We start from the raw sequence: 26,371 nt of genomic DNA, 5'->3' as shown, positions 1-26,371 counted from the left end.
TTTTTGATCTCCAGAAGGTGATTGGCATTTAAATGTTATAACCATCTGTATTAGTTTACCAAAAAAGGATTTGAGCGTGCCTCAAAGTCTTCTTTTTTTTTGAGATGCCGCAAGATGTTTCCAAAGCCCCTGTTCTCTTTTAGGAAAACAAACTAATCTGTTACCTCGACGAGATAGATCGAGGGCATCGGTGCCTTCCGTATGAACAGACACGACCGACAGCTGCTGAACAGAATCGGCTTTGAACCAGCGAAGAACGATTTTAATCAAGTGTGGAACTGAAAAGAATCTTTCATAGGTGACATTGGTAGTTGCAGAGTTTCACTGTAACGTCAACTTCACAGGTGCCCCTACTTTGGGTATAAGCTCTTTGGAGGCCTACAATTGGAGAGATTAGTTTATTTTAGATAAAGGCAATTAATGTTTATAACATGTGTCACCATGGTAGTTACAATCAAATCATAATACATTCGCTTTGTACAAGCGGCCTTGGGCATTTCGGACTAATTGATACTCATTTTTCAGGTCGAGGAGGATTCCTTCCTACTTCATTGAAAACTTGCTTACTTTATAGATTTCATGACTTTTGTACATAGGGTCGAGTATAATTAAGCTTGCAATATTTTGCTGTATCATGGACGACTAAGCTGAGATCATGACAATAGCAAGTTGGTTCAACTGGGCATTCATCTGCTATAGAAATTTAGATCGGAAAACATCAGTGTGAAAGTTTCATCTAAGCACCATCTAAGGCTCTTTTCTTTTACCATTGCCACTGTAGCACTATAAAGTTGTTCAGCGATATTCCTAAATTGTTTTGGCTTCTGTTGCCATGGCATTACATCCAGAATTCTTCACTTCACTACATAGTCATCGTACCTCAACTCCATGAGCCATCCACATGTAACTGTCCATCATTGATACACTCACTGCTTCGCTCGCATTCATGATGACTTTTGTTGGAAAAGCTAAATTTACAGGATCATCTTTAGGTTTTGTTGATCTTTTATAGTAGTTTCACCATGCTTATCATAATCGAATGACAATGTGTAGGTGTACTTATGACCAGTTATTATAGGATGCAACAAACAAGCTAAACCTGATGTACTTTAATTTCAATCAAACTTCCAATCTGTCTGATTTATTGACAGTAAATAAAATATCCAATACTGGATCTTATACTCAAATTCAAAAGCGAACGTGGCAAACACGCGCTGATATGGCTGTTACATAAGACAGAATTATGTTTTGTAAGACGGAATTACCACACAGGCAGTGTCACCTATATTATGTATATTATGCGTATAATTATAACGGCATTGTAATTTTGCATCTATTCTGTCGGCGACCAGACTAGAAGAAGCCGTCCATAACGAGGTCTTTTAATTTAACTAATAAACTGAATGATTGTGGCTTGACTAATAATATATGTCAGGTATGAGCTGAGCATTTAACCCTGTTTAATACGCCGCATAATTGTTTGTTGGTTAGTCTCTCTTTTGAAATAATGATCGAAACATCCGTTATAGCTTCCCTATGGCTCGGGTATAATGCATATGAACCATATATGAGTTTGATGATTCACTTGGTCATTAAAAAATTTCCCCGTGGGTCTAGTGGCCTGTGATTTAAATATCTCCCGACCATTTATTGCGTGTGTTAAGTTGCCTATGGCACGTGAGTTGCTGATAGCATCTTTACATCTGTTGACAGCTAGGCTTCTACGTTGAATAGCGTGTGGCATACCCCCGTGTATGATGGGCCCTGACACAATAACGGAACTGAACGAGTTGGCGGAGCCATGAGGAAGCGGTGTAGACCCAACGGTAAATTGTGCTGGCTACTGGCGCTCGTCACTTACCTGTGCCTGGTCAGTCTGGTTGTCCAGTGGATGTTCAAGGACTACTGCTCTGTTGGGGACACAGTGGGTATCATCTCCACCCCAAAGCCAATCATAGATCTACCTCGCCCCTCTGCAGATGAAGAAGTAAGCCTACGTTTATTCAGGTTGGTGGAGGGTTTATAACGTGTTATATAACTGTTGGTAAATTAGCGTAAATACTTTATCTTAAATGAAATGCCCTTATAGGAAGAGATGCTTGTCATTTGCAGACTTTTCCACTATTACTCTCCTTTTCAGGAATGAATCTTAGAATCTAACATTGTAGGCCGCCTGTATATAGTAAAATTAGACCTGCACCCACACACCACAACGGAATATGGAGGGGTGGGGGGGGGGGGGAGGAGAGTAAAAGTCATACAGCTGAATGTCTGCCTGAATATTTCCAGTTTCAGTGCATCCATTATAGGCCCTATTTATGTATAGCTTGATAATACATATCTAAACACATATGCCTGGAGTATGACGACGCCACCGTCATGTGTGTTGATCAGTCAGATTACAAAGTTGACAGACCGTCATTTGGCTGTCAGTCGCCAGGATAGGCCGTCTTTTAGGCCGTCCCGATTACAATACAAACGTCTCATCTGTTCGTATGGTAAAAGGAACCGTCGAAGAAACAAATTGTAAACCTCGTGTTGTTAATTCTCCATTTTGTCTTACACTGAGCGTTGTGATGTTGATTTTGCTAGTTGCAATAGAACATTTATCTAGTCGAGCATACAACATCGTCATTCTGCACCTGAATTTCTCTTATCATCTATAAAACTATCTCATTTCAGTGAAAATATTTGATTCATTGATTTTTGTGGTTTAGCGCCATACTCGAGAATTTTCCTCGTAGACGATGGCTGCATGTCAGTTTCATGGGTGGAAGGAAGCGGAGTGTCTAGCATCAACCACCGAATTGCGTCAAAACAGTGAAAATAGTAATGTCCTGAAAATTTTATTAACATCATATGATTTTTAAATGGGACACAGCGAGAATTTGGTTAATATTGCAGATATTTGAGGGTGAAACTGATATTGTCGCTGAAACTGTATCCATAATGCTGAGAAGCCAATGTGCAGTTTCGTCTGTAAAACCAAGCGATGAGTGTAAGAGCAAGATACGTTTTAACCCAAAAGGATATTTATACGAAGATATGTATTTATAAGAGAGTACATGTATTTATGGAGTGGTGGATTATGGTATAATATAGTTGATGGCAGGTGTGATATTCACCGAGTCCTGGATGATGGCCGTCCGCATAGACTGGCACAGTCACGGCTTTGACGTGCAGCCTTCCAACCGTTCAGGTAAATTACTTTATACCCGCCTGTATAAATTTATATTTATTTTTTGTTTATTTTTAAATGATTAGATATTTACGCCGTACTCAAGAATATTTCACCGCTTTTATGCGACGGCAGATATAAATTTATACTGCATTGCACGGAATACGAGATTTGATCCACTTCAAATAAACGATGGCCCCAATTACCGCTTCGATGAAGGCAATCTGTTGGAAGAATCTCATACCCAGTATGAGACACTAATTTATGATATTTACTGTAGACATACACGTGTGTGTATGTACGTTCTGTACAGTAACTAAATGAGAGCTTAGTGGTCTACCCGAATGTTTAGGCATATGTTGCAATATAAGAAAAACCCTTTGAACATTTTTCATATACGAGAGATTCCATGATTGATTTTTAACTGTTATGCGGAAATACGGCTCTCAGTAAAGTGCTTTTAGCTGTACATCCATTTTGATATAATCAGAAACATTAATGCTTTGTGCCATATACATAAACGTCTATATCTATACGAGTAGGCCCTTCTTTTCTTTTACAAAAAAAAACTTTGGCATCTCTATATGTATATAGGCCAACATACACGACATATACAAAGGTACGCACCAGATGCTTTCAGTCATAAATACAATGCTGTAATTCTGTCAAAAATAAAAAAAAACAATTTAATAGAACCTTGGTACAGATACATTAAATGCATGATGACATAAATTATATCTCTTACAGGTAAGCCGAAGCAGGTGACGCGTCCAAGGACAGACGTTCACCGCACGGGCAGACATGTTGGTGACACCAGACCCAAACGGTGAATATACTCTATGTTTTACTACTTCACCTTTAGCCCATTTAAGCATGGTCGATATGTATTTCTCCATAATTTTAAAGGTTTTACATAATGGTGCATGTACGTTGCATTATTTGAAACATCGATAATTATTTACTTCATAAAGCACACTACTGATTCTTTCCCCCGGGCTCTGCCCGTTTTCCTCCCACCATGATGCTGGCCGCCGTCGAATAAGTCAAAAATTAAATATTCTAGCCTATGGCGCAAAACACAAATCAAATAAACAAATAAATAAATTACTGGCTGTTTCAGTTTTTGTGCTCTCTTTAACCAAACTTAGTACCTCTGGCCAGCTGAGGTATTACTCTGTTTACAACATGTATCCAAATGTACACGGAACCATGGCTTTCTGTATAACTTGCTGCTCTTAACAGTGTTTAGCTGTGAACGCCAGAAGAGCCAAGACCAGTTCTCTTCGTTGGCAAAGAGCGAACGCTCTTTTGTGCCAGTAATTGCAAAGAATACAAGAAATCTTTAGGTCAAGTTGTCACATATACTCCTTTGATTAAGAAATGCTCTTGCTGATGTCACTTGTCTTTCACTTATGGGATCAAAAGTCAGATTATGGATTTTAATGTATATTGACCTTGATCAACGCATACCTGATAATCTTTGGCTCTGCAAGCATGAGGTACGGATTTAAACCTAACCATTGACATGGGATTTGTGTATTCACCACTTTCAAGGGGCACTGTGATTTCCTCGACCCATACTTCTTGGTATTATGGACTTTAACAACAGTCAGATAAATAAATAAATTGATGCACACGTTGGCCTATATCAAATTATAATTATTTTATAAAATTATACTTTGTGTGAGCCAATGTCATTTTCTTTCTGCTATACCTTTGCTTATTTGTGTACCGATTCCCTAGTACAAACACCAATAAGTGAATAAGCTATTGTCGATCTTCTCGTCTCTGCGCAGTTGTGGGAACATGACGTATTTACGTGATCTACCGAGGGTTAGTCTCGTGATGACATTCACCTCTGAGAACATCTCGACCCTCCTCTGGAGTCTCCACAGTCTTCAGCAGGGAACACCTGGAATTCTGGTAGCTGACACCATACTGGTACACATGCCTAGTCCTTCACAGACTGGTAAGTCATTACAAAAAAAAAAAAAAAACAAACATCGAATGGTGTAAGGCTCCAGTTCGATTCCATTGGGTTTCTCAAACATTACATTTTGGCTCAGTTCTCAGTTCAAAACTTGCAGCCGTGTTCATAATGTTAACGCTAAATCCTGTAAAGATGAAAACTAACTTTCTGTTCAAATGCCACCCATCCACACTTTCACTCATTTGTTCCATTTTAATACTGTCTTTCACACAGTATTATTTCCAATAATGGCCTTACCTTTTTACCTATTGCAGTCACAGATTAATCATTTGAATCGACTGGGTTTTGTCTTTGAATAAAACTTTGACTTTGAAATATATGATTTCTTAATTGTATTTCATTCGAAATGTTGTTTGAAATTTGATGTTCTTCACTACACTGTTAATTGTCTCCCTAAGGTATCCTTGGCTGAAAATAATGATCAGAGCTGCTGTACGGTGGGCTTCCTAACTGACCAGGAATGCGGGGCACTATTTTCAGCCAATGGGCAAATGGGGGTCATTTATTATTTTATTATATTGAGATTCCAGTTGAAGCAGTACAGTTGGTGGTCTTACTACAATTGAAAATGTTTTCCAGATTGCGAAATTGCTTTGCCCCAATCTGCTTTTCTTGACGGCGACAATATGTGCGTTTTACAGGGACATCACTCTTACAGACAGCGCACCCAAGGAAATACGCGCGTCAGTTTTTGTACTTTCAGCTTTTTCATCACTTTTTTACACTTATGAATCGAAAGCATTGTACCAGTATAAGTTTAGAGTCTTGCATGAAAGTTGTGATTAAAAGTGCCAAAACACCTGTCGAAATGTTGGCGAACGGAAAGCAACCATCGTGTTTCTCCCAAGACGAAGAATATTCGGCCCACGTAGTCCAATACTTGTAAAGCCTTCCAATCAGACTGGAGCGGTCGATCCAGGGTCAATCCTGGGTCGAGTCAAAACCTTAAAAGAGGAAGTTGTAACTTCCTCGCTTGGCGTTCAGCATGAAGGGGATAGTGCAATGACCGGTGGACCCGTATCAGTATAATGACTCTGGCGGGGCGGCTTACTTGCCTTGGTAAGGCGTCTCAGTGAGGCAGCACTACATAAAAGACCGGTGGAAATCCGTCCTGCAACAAGGAGTTACATTACATGCACTCTAAGGATTCCTTCGTCGTCATATGACTGCACAATTGTTTACGACGTTAAAGCACTCACTCACTCACTCACTCACTCAGATCAGACTCAGTATGTGCAATTTGGGGGTCATTCGGTGATGGTCATCTTTTTGGTGACGTTTTTCTGTAATAATCAACATCATTTCTGACGTTCTTCCGTCACTGTCAACTTCTTAGATGGCGCTATTCTGTGATAATTACTTTTTCGAGGACGTCCTTTTTCGAGGACGTTTTTTCTTCGGTAGCATTTCCTGTGATGGTCAGCCTGTTTGATGACGTTTCGGTGGTGACGCCCAACATCTTCGGTAGCATTTCCTGTGATGGTCAGCCTGTTTGATGACTTTTTGGTGGTAATAGTCAATCAGTTTGATGGCGTTTCATGAATGATGACAGGCCTCTTTGTGAACGTTTTTTTAGCGGCATTCAGCATCTTTGATTTCATGTCTCTTTCATACTCCTCCTCTCCGATGACGTTTTGCGAATCAGGACCCTGTTTCACAAAGATGTCTTACATGTACGATAATCGCGCATATAGTACAATGGTAGGGTAAAAGTGACATACAAAATATTATACGACAAATGCTGGATAAGAAATGTCGTACTCCGCTTTGTGAAACTGGACCCTGTTGTGTCATGGGAGACGCAGTTATGCTTTTCTCCTTGCTATACAGATGACAGTCTGAGGGGTGTAGAAGGCTCTATAAAGTCACAATACCCCGAGGTGATATTCCTGAGATCAGATCCAGATGAAGGACTACGTGGTGCCCGGATGAAGGGAGTTCAGAACGCTCAAGGTGATGTCATCGTCTTTCTTCAGATGCCATTTGAAGTCAACGTGAACTGGTTACCGCCATTGCTAGGTAAGTAGTTGAATGTCATAATGTCTCATTCGAAATTGAATTGTATTATAATTCAGCTTACTGTAGCTTACATAAAAATAGTACTTTGGTGTATATGTATCCGTGTATATATGTGTATGTATATATATATATATATATATATATATATATATATATATATATATATATATATATATATATATATATTCCTCTCCGGCCGTACGTGGGAAGGTCTGTCAGCAACCTGCGGATGGTCGTGGGTTTCCCCTGGTCTCCGTCGTATAAGTGAAATATTCTTGAATATGTGTATATATATTGGGTGAATGGCTTCCATTTGAGACTTTTCACGAGATCCAGAGCACAGAAGTTATCACACAATGTATGTGTTTCTCGTTGTGTGAGAAGCTTACTTTTTCTTCTTTTAAGAATTGGCTCTTATTCATTCTGACTTTTCCAGATCCTCTTGTGGAGGACAAAGACGCCGTGACGTGTCCATTGATTGACAGTATTGGAACTAAAACTCGCCAGGCCGCAAAGATTCAGAACGGAGAGAGGAAAGGTTTTAACTGGCGCTTCCAACCGGTAAATTTCGGGCGGAGTCAGGCTGACAAATCAGTCTTGGAGCTGCCATACACGTATGTACTTTACATGTGCACGTGGAGCATAAACACCAAACAAACATGTCGGGTTCCGAAGTCATTGCTATTATTTGTGGGAACTTGTGATCCAAGAAAATATTCTGAATATAATGACTAATAAAGGGTAAAAACATGTTAGAATGAATCTGAACAAGTATAGGAAAATTTTGTAAAAACCACCCGATTTAAGTAATCATTTCCTGTATATGTATGATCACGTATTGTGCTAAACATAACACTCGAATGCCACCTCTGGGTTAGCCGGGGTTTTTTTTTGGTCACATCAGTTCAATGAGATTTTTATAAGTGGCATTTAGTATTAACCAGTAATGTTGATTTGACCTAGTAAGCGTGATCTAGCCAACAAGCCTGTGACCTCAGCAATTGGTCTAAACGTGACGGTAGGTGCTTTGATGTTTGCCGCCGTGACACGGGCTAGGTGTGACGTTTCGTAATCTATCAGGCCTTTTGACTGTGTGACGATGTCCAAGAACTGCTCTTCATGAAGATTTGACATTTAAAATGTATAGTACTAAAAGGTTCCAAGTCACATTCCGTCAGTCTTGTGTAGTCGATGACGTTGATTCCTTGCGGACTGTATATTTATATATTTATCTATAAATATATTTACAAATAAGTGTGTTATATATTTGATATAAACTGTGCTATTCTATTGTTTTGTATGTGCTGGTAAACCAATGGTTTTGCATTTGAGGTACTTACCTACGTTGCTGTAAAACTGAGCCTTTTTGTGTTGTAATTGTACCTGACCATGTCCTTCTTAAAGCCGACCTCATTGGTTGATTTAATGAAGATTCAACTTACCCTGAGCTAAAGTTTGAGAACTGTTCGTGACAATATATTATTTCCATAAAATTTCTAGTTACTTTTTTAAACTAGAATTTATTTTAAGGCAAAGTAAATTCTATGATAACAGGAAAGTGTAGATATAAAAATATGTCGTTGGAACATATCTGGCCATTAGTTCATTAATAACACGTCAAAATGACATAAATATCCCAAATTGGTTTTTATATATCTTTTTTGCAGGTCACCCCTCTTGGAAGAAAAAGCCTTTGCTATTCACAAAACCCACTATCTGGAAATTGAAGCCTCGATTTTATCTCCACAATGGAGAGGGGTTGATATTGAGTTGTCATTGAAGGTGATTTTTCCCAATAAACCTCACGTCTGCTGTAGTTTTAAGTTTATTCTTAACAGGACCCTTGTACTGTTAATGTCTTGCAAGTAAATTATGCAAATCGTAGATGTATAATATATAGGCGGGATAAGATTAAGTTACTAAAATTACTATAACAGTCAATTTAATCATTTCAGAATCTTATTCTCGTACGTTTTTCAGAGTTAATCAATTACATATCTGGTTTTACACTTGAATGTGGAATTGAAATCCCACAACAGGGCACGTGTTTGCTTTGTCATTAGCCTACATTTAAATTGCCAGCATATGACAATGTCATCATTTAATATTAGGTTATTGTGAAGTGTTTTGTGCATTATGGAGTGGTATGCACGAGTCAGTGTTGTGTTGAAAATCCGTATTGGACGTGAACGCCTTCGAGTCCAGTGCGGATTTAGGACATAACATGGACGAGTAGAAAGGAAGTCTTTTCGACCTCCTTGTTCTCTGCCGGCAATGCACTCTGTATCCAGCGCTTGTAGCATCGCCTCATGGTTTTTCGTGGTATTTGTCACTTTGAGCACAAGAGCAGAAGAAGTTACGCCTGTCATAGAAAAAAAAAGTACTGCGGAACATACTAGTCTTCAACATCAGTAGATTCCTTACCGAATTTAAATTCAGTTTGATTCACACGATCCAATCGATCTCGTGTTCAGAACTTTGCGTTTTTTTTTGCATTGATACAAAAGTGTGAATAACGCGAAAACGATATATTCCTAATTCGCTTTTGATCTTTGCATTAGTATTTTGCGGAATTTGGATATCAACAAACAATGAAATTTATTCCCCCGTTCACATTTCCTCATCAGTGTTTACAAAAACGCGGAGAGCAAACGATAAACACAACAGTACACTCCAACGACTTATCCCCCCTCCCCATTCCCGCCCAATGATTTTCATATATAAAGATAAGTCCCTTTGCTACCGTACAATATGAAAAAAATACGGCTCTCCGGGATCCAATATCGCTCCAGGACGGTCACGTGGTACGATCTGACTGATTCCATTGAACCACATTTATAGTTATATAATAACCATTATCATTTGATCACAGCTTTATATATTTTGTTTTTCTTTGACTGCAGACATGGCTTTGTGGCGGTAAAATTCTGAACGTTCCATGCTCACGGATAGGCTCTTTCTCTAAACCTCCAAGAGGCAGCGTAACTGACCATGACGCTCAGGTGGGTGCTCAAGACGGATTAAGGCAGATCGGGTTTCCTTGTTCCATATATGTACATGCATATTGTTTACTTTTACATTTAAACAGTTATTATCCTTTAGAATTACAGAATCATTGCTCATCAGTGGTTCGAAGACTATGGCAAGTTTGTCCTCTCCGAGATTGGCAGAGGTGAAACCCTATCGCCGGAGACGGAGGACAGTATGTTAGACATATGGGAGAGTCTGACATGTAAACCCTTCCGGTGGTTCTTGGAGAAAGTCATGCCTGAATTACTGAAGCAGTTTCCGCCTTACATTCCTGCCCCCAAACTCGGCGTGGTAAGTGCACACTAGGGAGTTTCAGGTTTTAAATCTTTTGTTGCTAAAGGTACTAAAAAGCCCAACTATACCTTGTATCTAATTGTCAAAAATCTTAGGCAACTTTTTACATATATTTACCGATCGCCTGTTTCACTAGGTTCCGGAGATTCAGAGATGTTCACAAACATACAGCTCCTCAAATGGCTCCACCGTTCGTTCACCCTATAAAACTTTTTTTCTTAAACAGACATTTTTGACAAGTCAAATGGTCCAATAGGACTTTCTTACTTTTAGCAGTAAAAGAGTTCGAACTCGAAACTCCACCGATATTAAACAATTAAGTAGGAGAGGCAGCTGGATTGACAACTAACTGTTGGACAGCATCAACACTTCATATTGACGTTCATATACCTTTAAACAGTAGGTCGTCATCATAAAACCAAGGAAAACACTTGTTGATACACGCGCTGTATATATGCGTCCTAGGGGGCACATTTTGCTATACCTCCATTTTCCCCATGTTCTCTTTGAGGATCACAGTGACTGCGTTCAATTAATTTCGGTATACTATATAGTTTCTTTTCAGATTTAATCTCACAGCTGCGTCGTCTGCACACTTTTAGTCAATCTTTCACTTTCCGATTTCGTCTCACAGCACCTTCTTTTCCCCACTTTCAAATTTGGTCGCACAGCCGCACACAGATCTTGCACACTTCCTGAATCACATAAGGCAGCACACAGGTAGTGTAATGCCGATAAAACGAGAACTTAACTTGACTAGTTAGGTCGCATGTTCGAATCTATTTCTCGCTTGTTCGGCTGCGACTTTAATTGAGCAGGTTTCCAGATACCGGTTGGGGGTCGGTGGTTTACACCTGGTACTTCAATTTCCTCCACGCTTAAAGCTAAACACCGTCATATAAATGGAAAATTCTTGATTCGTTAAACGGCGATAAAAAGTAAATCTCGAAATGAATGATTGTACTGCAGATACAGAACAACGTGTGCCGGAAGTGCGTCTCGGTGCCGTTCGCTCACCAGGACACTACACTTGTCATGCTGCAATCGTGTAAAAACTCTGAGACCGCATTGGTGAGTTCATGTTCTATCGTCAGGCTAAGTCACTTTGCAGTTGTTGTTGTTGTTTTTTTATTATAAAAATATCTATACTCGTACACATCTAGACCACAGGTTAAAATGAAGTGTCACCGGGCAACTCCAGTAAGACTGCATCTGTACTGAATTATAAAACTTTTCTTTACTGAGAAAAGTGCAATTAAATTTTAAGATTCACTTGTTTAAGATTCGTGTTCACTTTAGGAGACACATTTTGGTAAATAATGATATAAAGGAATTTGTCCCCCAAACTGCATTTTTGTGAAACTTAATAGCAACAAGTATATGTAACTAAAGCTATAAAAGAGGTAATCTGATAATATACACAGCTTTATCGGGCATATGTTGGTTTAAGAATTTTTGCAGTTTTTTTTCACTGTCCGCTGTGTATAATAACAGAATATAAAATAACACCCTCATCTTTTGAACAATTTGAACGTTTAACCGCACCTTTCTCGATAATAATAAAAGCCTAATATAGTTTTACACTGAGAAAGAGTTGTCCGTGAACTTTCTTATGATGTGTCATGTTTTATCTCAGCTTCTCCTTCAAATTAGCAACACCATACACGTTTTCTGATTGACGAAATCAGTACGACCTTTATTAATTCTGAAGGTTGACTTGTAAGCTGGCCTTGATGAACACATCATACAACTTAGCTCAATTGTTCTGTTATGAAGATTTCGGCAAACCAGCGTTGTTTTTCAGCTATAAAAAAGGAAAAATTAACAAGGAAAGGAAATCCCGGCTTAAAATACTTCAGTATATGTTAATGTTCATTGTACTAAATTCATGAACCGATTATGAACTACCCATATACAAGAGTTTTTCAGCAGTTTGCCTATTGCAAGTGAAACTGCAAAATGGATCGGTTAAAAGAAAAGACAACACTAGAGCAAATGTATATATGCATCGATGAAATATCCCACAGGAAGTTTAAGAAGTATAGCTTTCTATTTGTGCAATGTTGCACAACCGAAATATCGCCGTTCAAAGTAAACAAATCAAGCACATTGAGACAAGTTTAATCCAATCGGGCGTGATTTATTTCTATAACCCGAGGATGCTTGTACTCTCGCTTATACGTCACCTGAACCCTGTTTGCCTGGGGTACCAGTGACACGACATCGTGTTTCCGGTTGCTCTAACATGGCACACCTCATGACCTCGTGAGAATTCCTTTTCAGGAGTTAATTTATAGACTTACCAAGAACGTCAGAAAAAATGTCCGTGACCATTTTGGTTTCTTTTGATCCCACTTAATAAGCGACTCAGGCTGAGTCATTTGTTGTTTTCCTTTTAATGAACGGGAGTGGATGGTTGAGAAGTTATGTTTTTGTGTGTTTCTGTTCGAAGAATTATCACGTCCATTTGCTGAACGACGGCCACATCCGGCTTAGTGACGGGAAACAGTGCCTGTCGTTGACTGACTTTGGCGGCGTCGTGTACTCTCCATGTTCCGATCTGGAAAGGCAACAGATCTGGCTGTATAACTCTGTGAGCGAATGTTTAAGTATAATGTAATCGCTGAAATAGGTTTTTATTATGTAAATGGAAAAAGAAACACATTTCTGTTGCACTTATAAACACGTCCTGGCGTGTATTCACAAACACTTTGGTTAATACTTAGATATATATGTATAGTTTAGGGTCAGTGAAAAAATTATATGAAATGTTTATATAATAATGTTGTGGATATTTCAATAACCAAATATTCCAGTCAAAAATGTCGATAATATGCTTACTATAATAAACACGTCTCTTTAAGTCTTTTATAACGCACAAATGTGTTTACAAACTAAACACTTAATGTGTTGGCTTAGCGTCAACTTTGAAACAGGTAGCCCAACATATTATTATCACACATCGTTATTTATTGATCTATTTGACTGGTGTTTAACGACGTAATGAAAAATTCATTTCTAGGCGTCAAGATGCATGCAGTTGAGCGTGCCAGGACTTAATTCGGGCCTGTATACTATTATCCCATGAATCTGGGGCCGGTCATCGGCCAGCACGAGAGCAATGTTTTAAACTAATAAGGCAGCAAGTGCCCAAGAGTCAACATCTATAATAGACAAGCTTTCGGTGATAATAACGATAATTCCGAATCTTGAGCGAGCCTTGAATGTCTGTAGCATCAAATGCGGATGAAATGTATATTTATATAATTTATGTATTAATTCTTAACTCCTCTGTTGGGCAGGATACACAGACATTAATGAACGAACACACCGAGAGATGCCTCGAAGCGACAGTTCGCTGTGATCGTGCTTACTTTCCCAGTTGTAACCAAGTACGTCCCAAACCTAAAAAGTCCAGAACGTGGCTTATAGCCAAGGACCAGAGTCAGTTGAAACCTGAACTGAACAAAACGGAGATCGACGAGATGAAACAGAAACGGAAGAGACAGATTCATTTGGCCTAAAAATGAGTCACAAACATTCTTAAAATAAAAGCCGGCAAAAGACGCTACAATATTTATGCACATAGGCACGGGTTTGCTGTAATATATTGTCAGATTGAGGGGTTATCGAGGTTGTTCTGTGCCATCTGTTTTGTACCAAAATAAAGTTGGGAATGGTATGAAGGTCTTTATCTTACAGTATTTCTACGGGATAACTTAACAATTGAAGGGGTATTCGTATTTACTTTGCCTATAAGGAGACCAGGATTGAAGACTGGAGATGATGCGTTTGTAATTTGGGGTTTTTTCTATAGGTAACATTTATTTGTTTGCCTTCGACTTCGCTTTGACCAGATTTCGATCTAAAAAAATAATATTATGTGAGCTTATTCTATTTTCGTCCAAAAGCATTTATGTTTAGAGTGCTGCCAAAAACTGCTGGAAATCTCTGTTCATTAAAACCACGATAATCTGACGGCTGGCAAAATGATCAGTGGCGGTCCAGTTCAACACCACGAATATATTGCCCCTAGCCCTGGGTTAAGCAGAATTAGACACAATCATGAAGCAGAGTCCCAGAGATTCTGGATGCTCTGCCCATATTTACTTACAAGAGAACTATACTCACTGTAAAACTTAGAGTGAAGACTTTTGGAATGGAATAACCTTTACGCACAAGGTTTCGCAGTAATAACTTGAGACGTTGATTGAAATCGTCACACAACACAGAGCATCTAACAAATGCTACAAGGGTAGATAAGAACACGCCATATAAATGACACTTCGGTATATTGCTGTCCAAGTAAGGATAATTTACAATGTCAAAATTGAAACTGAACATTGAGACCAACGCCTTAAGAACTGAACCAACGAGGGTCTTGCTTCAGATAGGTCATTTGAAATTTTGGTTTTGTGAGATAAAAATACCGACTAGTTCCGTCACCATACAATAGCATTACACTTTATTTGCCATGGGGGTCCACCGTGGCCGAGGTGGTTAGCATGCCATCGAAGCACAATGACCCCGAAGCCTCTCACCAATGCGGTCGCTGTGAGTTCAAGTCAGCACATGCTGGCTTCCTCGGCCGTACGTGGGAAGGTCTGCCAGTGGTCGTGGGTATTCCCCTGGCCACTCTGATTTCCTCCCACCATAATGCTGGCCGCCGTTGTGTAAGTGAAATATCCTTGAGTACCGCGTAAAACATCAAATACATAAATAAATATTAAAGCTGTCATGAGCCACTGATTTGAGAGTCAATATGAGAATTATGAAGATATGAACAACAGCTGTTTATTGAACAAATCAATTTATTTCGATCTATATTTACAGTGTCTTGCATGAAAAATCCAGGATGACTGTTGTATACAGGCGTACCCTTAGCAGGCGTGTGACGCAAACATGATGACGTGTATAATGAGTCATGAAAACAGCAAAGTCAGAATATCTGACGTATGAATTCAAAGTGATGGACTGACGGTAATTGTTACCCATTTCTGATCTTTGAAAATGGCTATTAATTTATCATATGAAACTCCGCTTTTGATTACCAATAGATGCATTGTTATCAACAAATGCAAAATGAAGAACTAAATTTGTCAAAAGAAACCGCCAACACAAGCTCCATATACTGTAAGATCCTGTCAACTTAGAGACATATGTGTATACAATCTGTGATGTCCAGCTACCTCAGGGTCATATCACTGTGACCATCAGAACCCAACAGGGACAATTGCACACAGGATTTACATGTGTCAGAAATCAACGAATAAATCTCCCTTTATTTACATTTGAACAAAAACTGAAAAGCATATATAAATATATACATCGAGAAAGTCGTCAACTAATGACGTCAAAGATGGATCCACTGTAATTCCACAGCTTCCGAATGGCAGTTTCATTCTTCCAGGCAAAGTCCCATTGCTGAAAAGCGGAAGTGTCGTCACAACGCGCGGTGCGTACCAACTGACAGTCAGAGTTCACCTCCAGACACGCTCGCGTGTCGTGATGAACAATCTGCTTTTTGTCCTGCAATGCCAAAAATAAACGCATCACATACATCTCACTTAGAGACGTGACAAGAAAACGATGTGTGGGACATGAGGCTGACTTCCCTTATTATGAATAATTATGGCTTAACGCCACACTGGCAATATTTCAGCCATACCGTGGCGATCACATGCAGATGAGCACATTGGCAAGATCACCCGTTAAAGCAAGTTCTTGCTCGCGTGTGAAACACCATCACCAGTCTTGGGCAACAAATTCTTTGAAATTCTACTATGTAAACGTATGGTTCAATGCCTTCTATTACAAATAACTCAAAAACAATCACGGCTGTGGCCATCGGTGCCTTAAACGTCAGCCAATACCTGTTTGAACTATACATTTATATAACGAATGATTAAAGCCACCTAATAAAGATTGGCACAGCTAGCTTCTAACCTTGCTTTCAGTCCTCATTTGCATAATGATAATTCATTGTACAAAACTATATAGAATTCAATATGGTTCAATTCCATTAAGCCATCATTCCATAACAAATCCGACGCCATTTCTTTTGTCCAATATGCATAAAACATGCTTTCTCTTCTTTTGAATGTCAAATAAACCAAAACAAGGTTTACGTACCAGATCGTACTTCCATTGCTGTGTGGACCCCGCACTGTGACAACCATACAGTAACACAGAGGCACCCACGTGCCCTGCCAGATCAAGGCAACCCCAATCCTCATTAGCTATCCGAATCTCACGTTTCCAGCCCAAGTGCATTTGCTACAAAACCGAAACCAAAACCAATTGTTAACTGGTAACACTTTGGTACCCAAATTACATTGCTGAGACAAAAGTACATTAAAGATGGTTTAGTTAGTAATCCATCATACACACACAGCTAAATTACTCCGGTGGGAAACTCCCTCAGTTACTGACCATAGGCTGATGGTTTATTACAGACAGTCCGCCTTTCTCCACCCATGAAACTGAAGGCCTTCGTATTGGTGAAATATTCTTGAGAGCAGCATTAAACATCAATCAAGTAACCAATAAAATATCACTCCAGATAGCTAGTTTGCGTGGTTGGCCATCATTATCTATATAACACACTGACCGACCATCAAAGTAACCAAAAATAAACACCACACGAATATTTGCGGACACTTACCTGACTTCCCGGTACAGGGTTGGTCTGACACCTGACTAATGATGGTCGGATCTGAGGATGCATACTGAATTTCTCACCTTGTAGACATTTATCACATCCTAAACTGGTGATCTGAAATGGAGATTATACGAAGTACTTAGTCTGTACTCAAAACTAGTCTGTTATTATTCACCTGCTAAAGGTGTAATCTAAAATGGATTTTTTTGTTACCGCCTCCCCCCCCCCCACCCCACCCAAAAAAAAATTGTTGTCTTGTCTTAGCTATTTGAACCAGAGGAAACCAAGGGAACACAAGAGAACACCACGTGAGGACCAAAAGAAATCAAGTACGGACCAGAGGAAACCGAGGACTAGAGGAGACCGAGTATCAGAGGAAACAGAGGATCAAAGGAAACCAGATTAGAAGAAGAGGAAACCAGGTGAGGACCAGAGGAAACTCAGACAAGGTGCAGAGAAAACCTGCACTATGCTGAGTATATCCTGGGCATGAGACGTCCGGATATAAGGCCCTTCACGGGTGGGTGAAGGCTCTTCACGTGGGTCGACACAGCTTTGAGTGAATAGCTGTGGCGATACCAACCAGTCTTTCAGCGAATGGTTTAGGCGGTGCTGAGAGCGTAGAATTCATGTACGCTGAAATCACGCTTTTGCGAAATTTGCAAGTTATTAAGCCTATTATCTTTAAGGAAATTCACCTGGAGAGATTTCACATTATACAACTCTTTAATTAGTGTTTGTACATACCGGTCCTTTAGCGAATGACTGTGGCGGTACTGAGGGGTAGTACTTCTCCAGGTCAAAGGCCACATTCTTTAAGAACCACTTAAAGGGTTTACACTGAAGCTGTTCTCTGAGGGCATGTTGCTCTGTCAGATCCCCAACATCTAGACCCCCAGCACCCAAACCCTTGTATAAGAACGGCTTGTATTCATCCATCCACACCTCCGCCACTCGCTTGTAATTCTGTGAAAGACATTAATTCGTGCATTTATCATAAGATAAATATGGATGCCCTGGACAACACAGGAAACAGGAATGTGTCGAGACAAAGTTCAGTGCCATGGTAAAAGCCAGCGAGAGCCAGATTCGAACACGCTATACTTCGTCAATGGCTTAAGCTAAAGCAAAGCTTTCAATTACAGGATTCTCCAGAGTCAACAAGGATACTCTAAAAGAAACATACACTTTATAAATACAAAGAAAGAAAGTCAATTTTAACAATTACACTTTGCAAAATCACGACACAAATATGCATACCACTCGTTACTCTTGGCGCTGAGACTTTATGAGGTGAATTGTTCGAATCTAGCTATGGCTTGGTCAGGAAATTCGGTAGGTACCTGACGAAATGCAGTGGTTTAGTGCGGTGTTCCGATTTCCTCTACCCATGAACTTGACTTACTTTAAGCAGGTTAAAGGCCCCTCCTGCACTGTTAAACTTTTTGAAGACGTGACCGACTCGTGAACATGGAGCATCCAATATTCGTCCGCCACACTGCCAGATCTGCAAGACAATTGCAACATATGCGTACGTGAAACATATTCTACAGAGCGAAATGATTTTAATGCTATTTCCTTACAATATTAAAGCATGTCTGGTGTTTTACAAAGAATGTGGTACAACATTTATTGTCTAGGAAATATTAAAAATCTGCTGAGACCGTAACATGACAAAGAAGACTGAGACAGACTCGCCATCTGTGGGGATATCACATCGTGATCTGAGACATGGGCCAAGGTGGAGTACGAACTAGGGTAGTACCTTGAAAGAGATCTCGTACTGTTCCCCTCCCCAAACTTCCAGGCCGGGGTCATAACCACCTAACTTCCAGAACCATTCTTTATGAATGGCAAACAGACCTCCTGCCATCACGGGGTTCCTGTGGAGTGAACGTATAGGTCAATGTTTCAGCAATGGTTATCAAGAGTGAAATATAGGGCGGTGGAGCATGTTTAAAGTGATGGTGAAGGTGAAGATATGGTGACAACGACGCAGTAGTGAGCAAAGATTACGATGAAGTGAAATGATGAAGTGGACATGGTTGATGGTACGGTCCCACCCTACTGTGCCATCGTTGTTATTAATGGCCAAAAAGATTGTTCCAGGCTTGGTGTTGTTGGTAACGTTATAAAGGTTCTGTCTGTTATTATACAGGAAAAAATTAATTATTGGGTTAGAGAGCCCCTCGAACCGGCTTAACTGCCGTTACCATGAATAATGAGATACAGAAAGTTGAAATCCAAAAAATGAAAAATGACAAGTTTAAACTATTAAATTCATCTTCATACATTTTGATAAGCAATGTTGTAATTGTTACCTGTCGTTGACAATCCACAGATAGCAATGTTTTAACCCTGTTTGATATTATCATTGTGTACATGTTGTAACGTTACAGACCACTAGCGATAACTGACACGCCTAAGGCTGGAATAGTTAACATCGCATTCATTTCATACAAATATTTTTTGGGTTGTAACGCTTCCTCTGTATAAAAGTAGAGGCTTACTCGAACGGTTTCGTGGGCGTCTTCTGATCCGACCGTAACCTTGGTAACCGTTTATAATTAAATGCCCAATCGAAAGCGCCTCTCGCCCCCAAATCCTGCTGACGGTAACCGAAATGGTCGGTGTCGACCACATCGATCATTGGACATGTGACCGTCTTCCAGTCACGTGCGATGGGATCTGTGGTGAGAGATGATATCAGCTGTCACTTGGAAAAAAGCATAATATACAAGACAACGCACAATGACAGGCGGTGCAGCATTATGAAGAACACCAAACGAGATGTATATTATTATACGTAAATTTTAAGCTCTTTAAGGAGTTTTAAGCTTAAAATAATGTATAATTCAGTTTTACTAATACACTCCCATGAAGATAATTTGATCCAACAAATTTTAATTTTAACAAAGTATTAAACAATACACATATAACGGTCCAGTTTTATGAGATATCTCATTGCTTCATTTGAAAAACGTTTTGGTAAAGTTGTTAATGCTTTTGGAGGCATACCTAGCAGGGGAGGTAACCAGTTGTAGTTGGCCTCAATATGGGAATCCAGGAAGATGAGCACCTCCCCTTTAGCCTCCCTGGCCCCCAGTAGTCTGGCCCGGATTAACCCTTCTCTCTTCTGCGCACGAATCACGCGCACCTTGGTGAACTCCTTTTGTATGTACTCATCTAACGGGCCATGCAAATTGGCTGGCAAAATGAATAAAAAAACAACAAACCACTATAAACAACTGAGGAACAGACCTTTTCTTAGCAGGAGGAGAGTCTTCATGACAGCAGTATGCGGTCAATAGTTTTACACAAAAGGATGTTGTAGAAAATCTTCATTCAGCAGGCGAGAAATTCAGTGATGACTACTGATGCAATACGTCATGATGTCTTCAACAAAAATATCATCTGTGCAAAAGTTTTCAAACATCTGTTTCTCTTATTCAATATCTGTACCAATAGTTCAATTAATATCTCTCCCTATTCGTTTAACCATACATGTTCTATCAATAATGATTCTGGCAGATTTAATTTGACAGAATGTACATGAAGAATTCACCAGAAAGGACATTCCTTTCTACACAGCTTAAATTTGTTTTTCGACTTACGATATTGACTAGTGTCATCAACCAACAGTACTTCTTTGAGCAGCTCTTTGGGAGATCTGTTAACGATACTATGGACGGATCGTAGAAGAGTCTGTAAATGCTCGTTATAGAACGGAAAAATCACGGAGACCGTCGGTAGTTTTCGTAAGTATTTCTCCGTGGCACACCTGCAGGGAAACACATCAGAATTTGTATATATCGCTAACTGCGTATCTATATGTTCGAAAGGCAAACATTTCCTTGATCCTCCACATTCTATACATTGTTGTCTGTGACGAGAAATGCATGAAATCCGAATGTTTTCAACTTAAGAGAGCAGATCATGTCAATTAAAACCACATCTGTGACCAGTCATAAAGAAGATATATAGGTTGTTCCATACACTGGGCACAACTTGTCTTCCTGTGTTTTGGCCATGACCTCAGATATCTATACGTTTTGCTCACAATCAAAATTCAATGTAACCTTGTCATTAAATGGTTTTGATGTAAAGTGAAATGCAGTGCGTAAATAGCTGTGAATTTCCCTTTCATCTTGACTGTGGCGGATATCCGCTTCATATTTACTCTGCCAGACGCATTTCAATGTTGGGCCCAGCGTATATTTCAAAAAGGCGTACAAATGGTATTAGTTTTAGTCTGGATTAGTCATTCCATTTGTTGTGCATATTATAGGCCTAACAGAATGAGACTGGTATAAAGATTTCAGCCTGACTTCACTTCCAGTACATGTTTGACAAGCACGTCCCACATTTATCCCTAACTGTCTAAGGAGGTTTACCGTATGCATACTCTGGCTGACGTATTTCAGTCCTACTTTTAGTCCATCTGGACGAAGCAGTTTTAACGCACTTACTCTGGGTGACGAATGTCGTTGACAGAACGTGTTACGGAGATGCGGTCACTAGCGCAGTAGTTGTAACCGTAGCCTGTGTAACAGGATGGGCTGCGATCGGCGTCAGTCAGGGGTGCACCCCTCTCCCCTGGCCCTGTAACACAATGTAAATCCAGGGAGAGCTAGACTCATTATTAACAGCAGAAAGTTAACAAACACAATCGTGTGATGAAAATAATCCATATCTGTCTGTTCACTTCTATTTCCTCCTGTTTTCTCTATATGCACCCAAAATACTTACCACCATCGAATAAATGAAACATTCTTGAGCCTTAGGCAAAAACTATAAGCTTTAGCGCTGTTTCATGCAATCATGTATTTTTATAGAATCAAGTATTAACGCCGTTAAACAGCTTGTGTTGAACTTAGCATTGTTGCAGCAAGGTCGTGTTTGTCTGTACTTGTGACTTTCACAAATTTTAGACCCATATAAATATTTGATTCTGTACAAGTAAATACTGCATCTGTTGAAACAGATTTGTGTCATTGATTTGCTACACTTATCCTACCTATACTGACCTTTATATTGAAATGAACTTTTCAGTTCATGGTATACAGAGTAACCTTGTTGAATCTCGTGCCTTGCATAACTGCAAGTCAATACATCCGTATACTCGTTTATTCTCATTTATTCTCTGTACTAATATGGCAATTTTACACAGACTTTGACACAGACACTTTTTGCCAAAGAAATGCCGGTAAAATAAACTTGTAGATATACCATTCAAGAGTATATCCTGTAATCATACATTTAATAAACCATCACATTAAGTTTAATAATTCGTACAATGATAGAGACATAAAACTCACCTTTTTTCTGTTTGTCAAGCCTGATAAACGTGTGGTCCTGCCAGTCAACCAGCTCTTCATCTCCGAGCTGACAGAGACAAATTGTACAAAAGCGAAAGAAAATTTACAATTAACTTAAAGTCATAGACAACAATCATGTGCAGATTTGTGTATTTCTTATACAGCATAGGTATAATATAGTCATAAAGTAGCTCACGGCAACCATATTTTTGGTCAATTTTTGTTTGTTTTCTCTTTTTTTTTTTTTACAGTTTCACATCGAACAACAGGTGACCAAGTGAATAAGGAGTTGATGGTAACCTACAGAATGGTGGGGCGAGAGGAAGAATGTAACCCTATAGCTCCGACCTGCATACCATGGGGTTTCTCCACACACCTGATAATGATACCTCTGATCCATGGCCTTATCACAGCACAAAACACTATAATCGAGTATAGGCTACATAAACAAGTAATTACCTTTTCTTCTAACCGCTTCTGGAAGCGAAGTGCCCCGCCTCGCTTGACCACGGCCTGCTCTCTCTGCTCTAGCACTGGTTGTTCGGGTTGGTCACGGGCGGGAGCGTGGGGTTGACCCTGCAGCATTTCTCCTGCTTCCTGCTGGAGATGGTAATCCCCACCATAAAGATCTGCTTTCCGACCCAGTTCGGATCTTCGTCCTGTGCCCATGGGCCATGGCCAGAAGAGCAGTATAGCGCCAATCACCAACAGATAGATACTATAGCGAAGGATGGTTGTCTTGTTTCGCTTCATCTTCCTTTTGAGGACATGCTTCACGCTGTATATCTCGTACAAGAGGGACATCTTGCTTCAGTTCACATGTAGCTTTAAGATCAAATCACAGTTCAATCAGGGACCCATAACTGCGTTGGATGAGGGTGAGGTCAGTCTGGTCACCATAGTACGAATCTGAAACAGACAGATTAACGACGTACGTTTATGAAAAGGCCGAAGTGGTTGACAGACAGTGCAGGATACACACCTGATGCCCAAGACGAGGGTGTCCTAACGGGTGACCGCCAGATTGGTAAAACGCCGGATGGATATAGAAACAAGGGATTCAAAGAGCATACTTGACAGAATGACAAAGAAGCTCGCTTGGTGTCTAAGCGAATGGTTAACAGACTATGACAAACCCGATCTGCGGTTGACAAAAGGAAGAAGGGCAAACCTAATACCCAGTCAAACGAAGAAATCCAACTGGCTGAATGACGAGACAAAATGTCGATCTGATACCCAAACGATGCCCAAAGGCGGGTGAAAAAGCAAACCTGATACCCAAACGGTGGCACTGAAGCGGACTGTTTCAAAACGGATGATTAACAGAATGGTAAAAAAAGCCGACTTGATACCTACAGAAGCTTTTCAAAGCGGGTGGTTAACTGGATAAAACTGCCTAACTGGACAAACCGGGGCAGTTTGACAGAATAGACAAAAACTCAGTGCCACAGTTAAACTCCAGTCTTACCAAACTCGAACACACAATGGATGCTCTCGGTTTACCAAGAACTGAAGAATTTTAAAATCCGGTGTGACTTGGAAGGAAATCAACTTTTAAGGCAGTTTCAAGAATTTCCAAGAGTATGTGTACTCAATGGCTATGGCTCGGATGCAGTCGAGCGAGTGAGTGAGTGAGTGAGTGAGTGCACTGGGTTTAACTTCGTGCTCAACAATTTTTCAGTCGTATGACGACGAAGGAATCCTTAGAGTGTATGTAATGTACCTCCTTGCTGCAGGACGGATTTCCACCGCTCTTTTATCTAGTGCTGCTCACTGAGATGAGCGAAGGCAAGTAAGCTGCCCCGCACGAGCCATTATACTGATACGGGTCAACCAGTCGTTGCACTATCCCCTTCATGCTGAACAGCGAGGAAGTTACAACTTCCTCTTTTAAAGTCTTAGGTGTGACCCGACCCATGATTGATCCTTGATCTACCGCTCCCGAAGCCGACGCTCTACCAACTGTGCTATCCGGGCCGGTTCGGATGCAGTTGAATGTCCATTGGCAACACATATGTCACATATTTTCTTAGATCTCTGGTGGTTTGAGTAGAACGTTGTTTTGGAAATTGGTTTTGCGATTATTAACCAAATTTATTATCTTCACACTTACAAGCGGTGGAACCAATTAGACAAGCCCGTGTCACTCGACTGTCAGTCTTCTGGGGAAATCAACATTCTACCAGCTTCGTATGTTTATATCTGCTACTGCATCAGATGGTATGAACATATGTGCTATATGCCGTGCGTATGTTGACCATCTGTTGATGCGCTTAAGTTCTGAGTATCTGGTACAGTCACTTCAGGACATAGCCAATATAGACCTACAATAGGCGTAATTGTTATCGATATTTTGATATCAAACATATTCAATTTCAGAAGCGACGGTTAGGTTTAATCATATTGATTCCTCGTCGGAGTCCATGTAGCGACACTACAGCTTTCGTTCTGTCAATCTAATGTCTGTCTGACCTGAACTGCCTGTAGGCCTATTTTACATGTAACTAAGGAGCGGCTATGTCCAACGCCTCTAATATAAACTATTTCAGGCGCTCCCTCATACGTAAATACCATTGACTGAAGATATGAAGCATTTCTGGCATATCCTACTTATAATCCTCACACCCTTGCCTGCAGTGTGAATGTTAGTTATGATATCGAAATTATTAATACATACATGTGCATATATATACACCCCACCACCTGGAGCAGTCAGGGTGACGTTTTCTCGATGCCTCATGACAGGAGTCCAACAATGCCAGATTCAAGTTACACGCACAGCCTGTATATAAGAATCAACCGTGCATGACCGCGAGCTTATAAATTTAAGCGTGAGTAAACGTTGCTTATTCTCCCTGCTCGGCCTACCTCATGGGGGTGACTGAAAACAGCTGACGACGGAAGTGCCTGTCAACATTTCAAATACACGTATCTTTCAGACCTCTGGTGGTATGTATATCATATGGAGCCAGGCCTTCCCACCCAAGCCTGCACTCCTCGCTGCTGCGTCTGCCATGCGACCAAAACAGAAAAAAGACCTTAACTTCGCTGATGCTGACCCCAATATGTGAAAACGCTACAGTCTTGCAGAAGAAAGTACCGGTAGCGTGTACTGTAAGCCATGATGGCGAAGGGCTGATAACTTACAAACTTGTTGTATGTATAGCTTTGTGTCAGCTGAACGAAACTCTCTAGAAATACACGTATAGGTTTAATTCGGATCGAGGTAAAGCCGTAAGGGTTAGTTACATCCTGGCGATGATGCGTGGTGCAGTTATATCATCACATGTACTCACCTAAACTGGACTTGGCCTGTATAGTTGTTCTGTTAAAAGCCCGACACGTCCTTCTGAAACAAAGCAGACAGGCTTGGTGGATACGGTTGGCCAGTTACAGCCCTTGACACGTGTACAACCATTAGCAGATATGACTGAGATATAAAAACTTTGAAAACATATACATGTACATATGCCGGTATATAAATAAAAAATACACACTCATATGTTATAAATATACCGTTATACGCACAATGGGGTTTTAACTTCAACCTGCTTAAGGCCTAACAGCCGAGTACGCCTCCACACACACAAACAAAAACGGACAGATAAACACGACTCTCTTCGTCGGGTAGAAATATTTGTAGAAGTGATCGAGCCCACCGACTGCCGTGAGCATAACAAAAGGCCGCCCAACAAGCCGACAGGGAGCACAAAAAAAGTACGTTTGAGAACTAAACTAATCCTGTATGCGTGCTAACAAAAGTGAGAGTTTAAACTGCGCCTGTTCAGACAGCTGACGGATCCTGCGGATCTGTTGCAGAGTTTACACGTGTAATCAATACCCTGTATCTATTATGGTTACGTCGTATAAGTGAAATATAC

At 40.2% G+C, this 26,371-nt stretch overlaps 2 protein-coding genes and 2 long non-coding RNA genes across 4 annotated transcripts; 2 read left to right on the top strand and 2 right to left on the bottom strand.

Moving 5' to 3' along the window:
- The first annotated feature begins 3,070 nt into the window (after positions 1-3,070).
- Positions 3,071-5,141, top strand: LOC135474079 (uncharacterized). Its single transcript, XR_010444624.1, has 3 exons — positions 3,071-3,199; positions 3,926-4,004; positions 4,975-5,141. It is a non-coding gene; the product is annotated as an uncharacterized LOC135474079 (long non-coding RNA).
- Positions 5,142-6,923: 1,782 nt separating this feature from the next.
- LOC135473992 (N-acetylgalactosaminyltransferase 4-like) lies at positions 6,924-14,186 on the top strand. Its single transcript, XM_064753969.1, has 8 exons — positions 6,924-7,187; positions 7,624-7,801; positions 8,855-8,969; positions 10,091-10,189; positions 10,290-10,508; positions 11,481-11,582; positions 12,964-13,104; positions 13,814-14,186. The coding sequence occupies exons 1-8, from the start codon at positions 7,097-7,099 to the stop codon at positions 14,033-14,035; spliced, it is 1,167 nt and encodes a 388-aa protein (XP_064610039.1). The 5' UTR covers positions 6,924-7,096; the 3' UTR covers positions 14,036-14,186.
- Positions 14,187-15,316: 1,130 nt separating this feature from the next.
- On the bottom strand, positions 15,317-22,563 carry LOC135473386 (putative polypeptide N-acetylgalactosaminyltransferase 10; the record flags this gene model as incomplete). The annotated part of the gene is made up of 11 exons (XM_064753237.1): positions 15,317-16,040; positions 16,644-16,787; positions 17,176-17,286; positions 17,920-18,138; positions 18,578-18,679; positions 18,938-19,055; positions 19,683-19,860; positions 20,191-20,379; positions 20,787-20,953; positions 21,642-21,774; positions 22,491-22,563. Coding segments are annotated over 11 exons (1,623 nt in total), but the record flags the coding sequence as incomplete, so codon positions are not given.
- Positions 22,564-22,955: 392 nt separating this feature from the next.
- Positions 22,956-26,105, bottom strand: LOC135472930 (uncharacterized). Its single transcript, XR_010444565.1, has 3 exons — positions 26,019-26,105; positions 25,787-25,839; positions 22,956-23,399 (listed from the first exon to the last, which is right to left on the bottom strand). It is a non-coding gene; the product is annotated as an uncharacterized LOC135472930 (long non-coding RNA).
- Between the last annotated feature and the right edge of the window lie 266 nt (positions 26,106-26,371).

The sequence above is a fragment of the Liolophura sinensis genome, chromosome 8 (assembly GCF_032854445.1).
Source record: "Liolophura sinensis isolate JHLJ2023 chromosome 8, CUHK_Ljap_v2, whole genome shotgun sequence".
Classification (NCBI taxonomy): domain Eukaryota; kingdom Metazoa; phylum Mollusca; class Polyplacophora; order Chitonida; family Chitonidae; genus Liolophura; species Liolophura sinensis.
The sequence above is the reverse complement of the archived record's forward strand: the minus strand, read 5'-3'. Positions and strand labels throughout refer to the sequence as shown.

Excerpts from the sequence above, each read along its gene's own strand:
- LOC135473992 (XM_064753969.1), top strand. The coding sequence starts at position 7,097 with ATGAAGGGAGTTCAGAACGCTCAAGGTGATGTCATCGTCTTTCTTCAG. Across the intron at positions 7,802-8,854 it reads GTCTTGGAGCTGCCATACAC|GTCACCCCTCTTGGAAGAAA; the intron begins GTATGTACTTTA and ends TCTTTTTTGCAG. Across the intron at positions 13,105-13,813 it reads AGATCTGGCTGTATAACTCT|GATACACAGACATTAATGAA; the intron begins GTGAGCGAATGT and ends TCTGTTGGGCAG.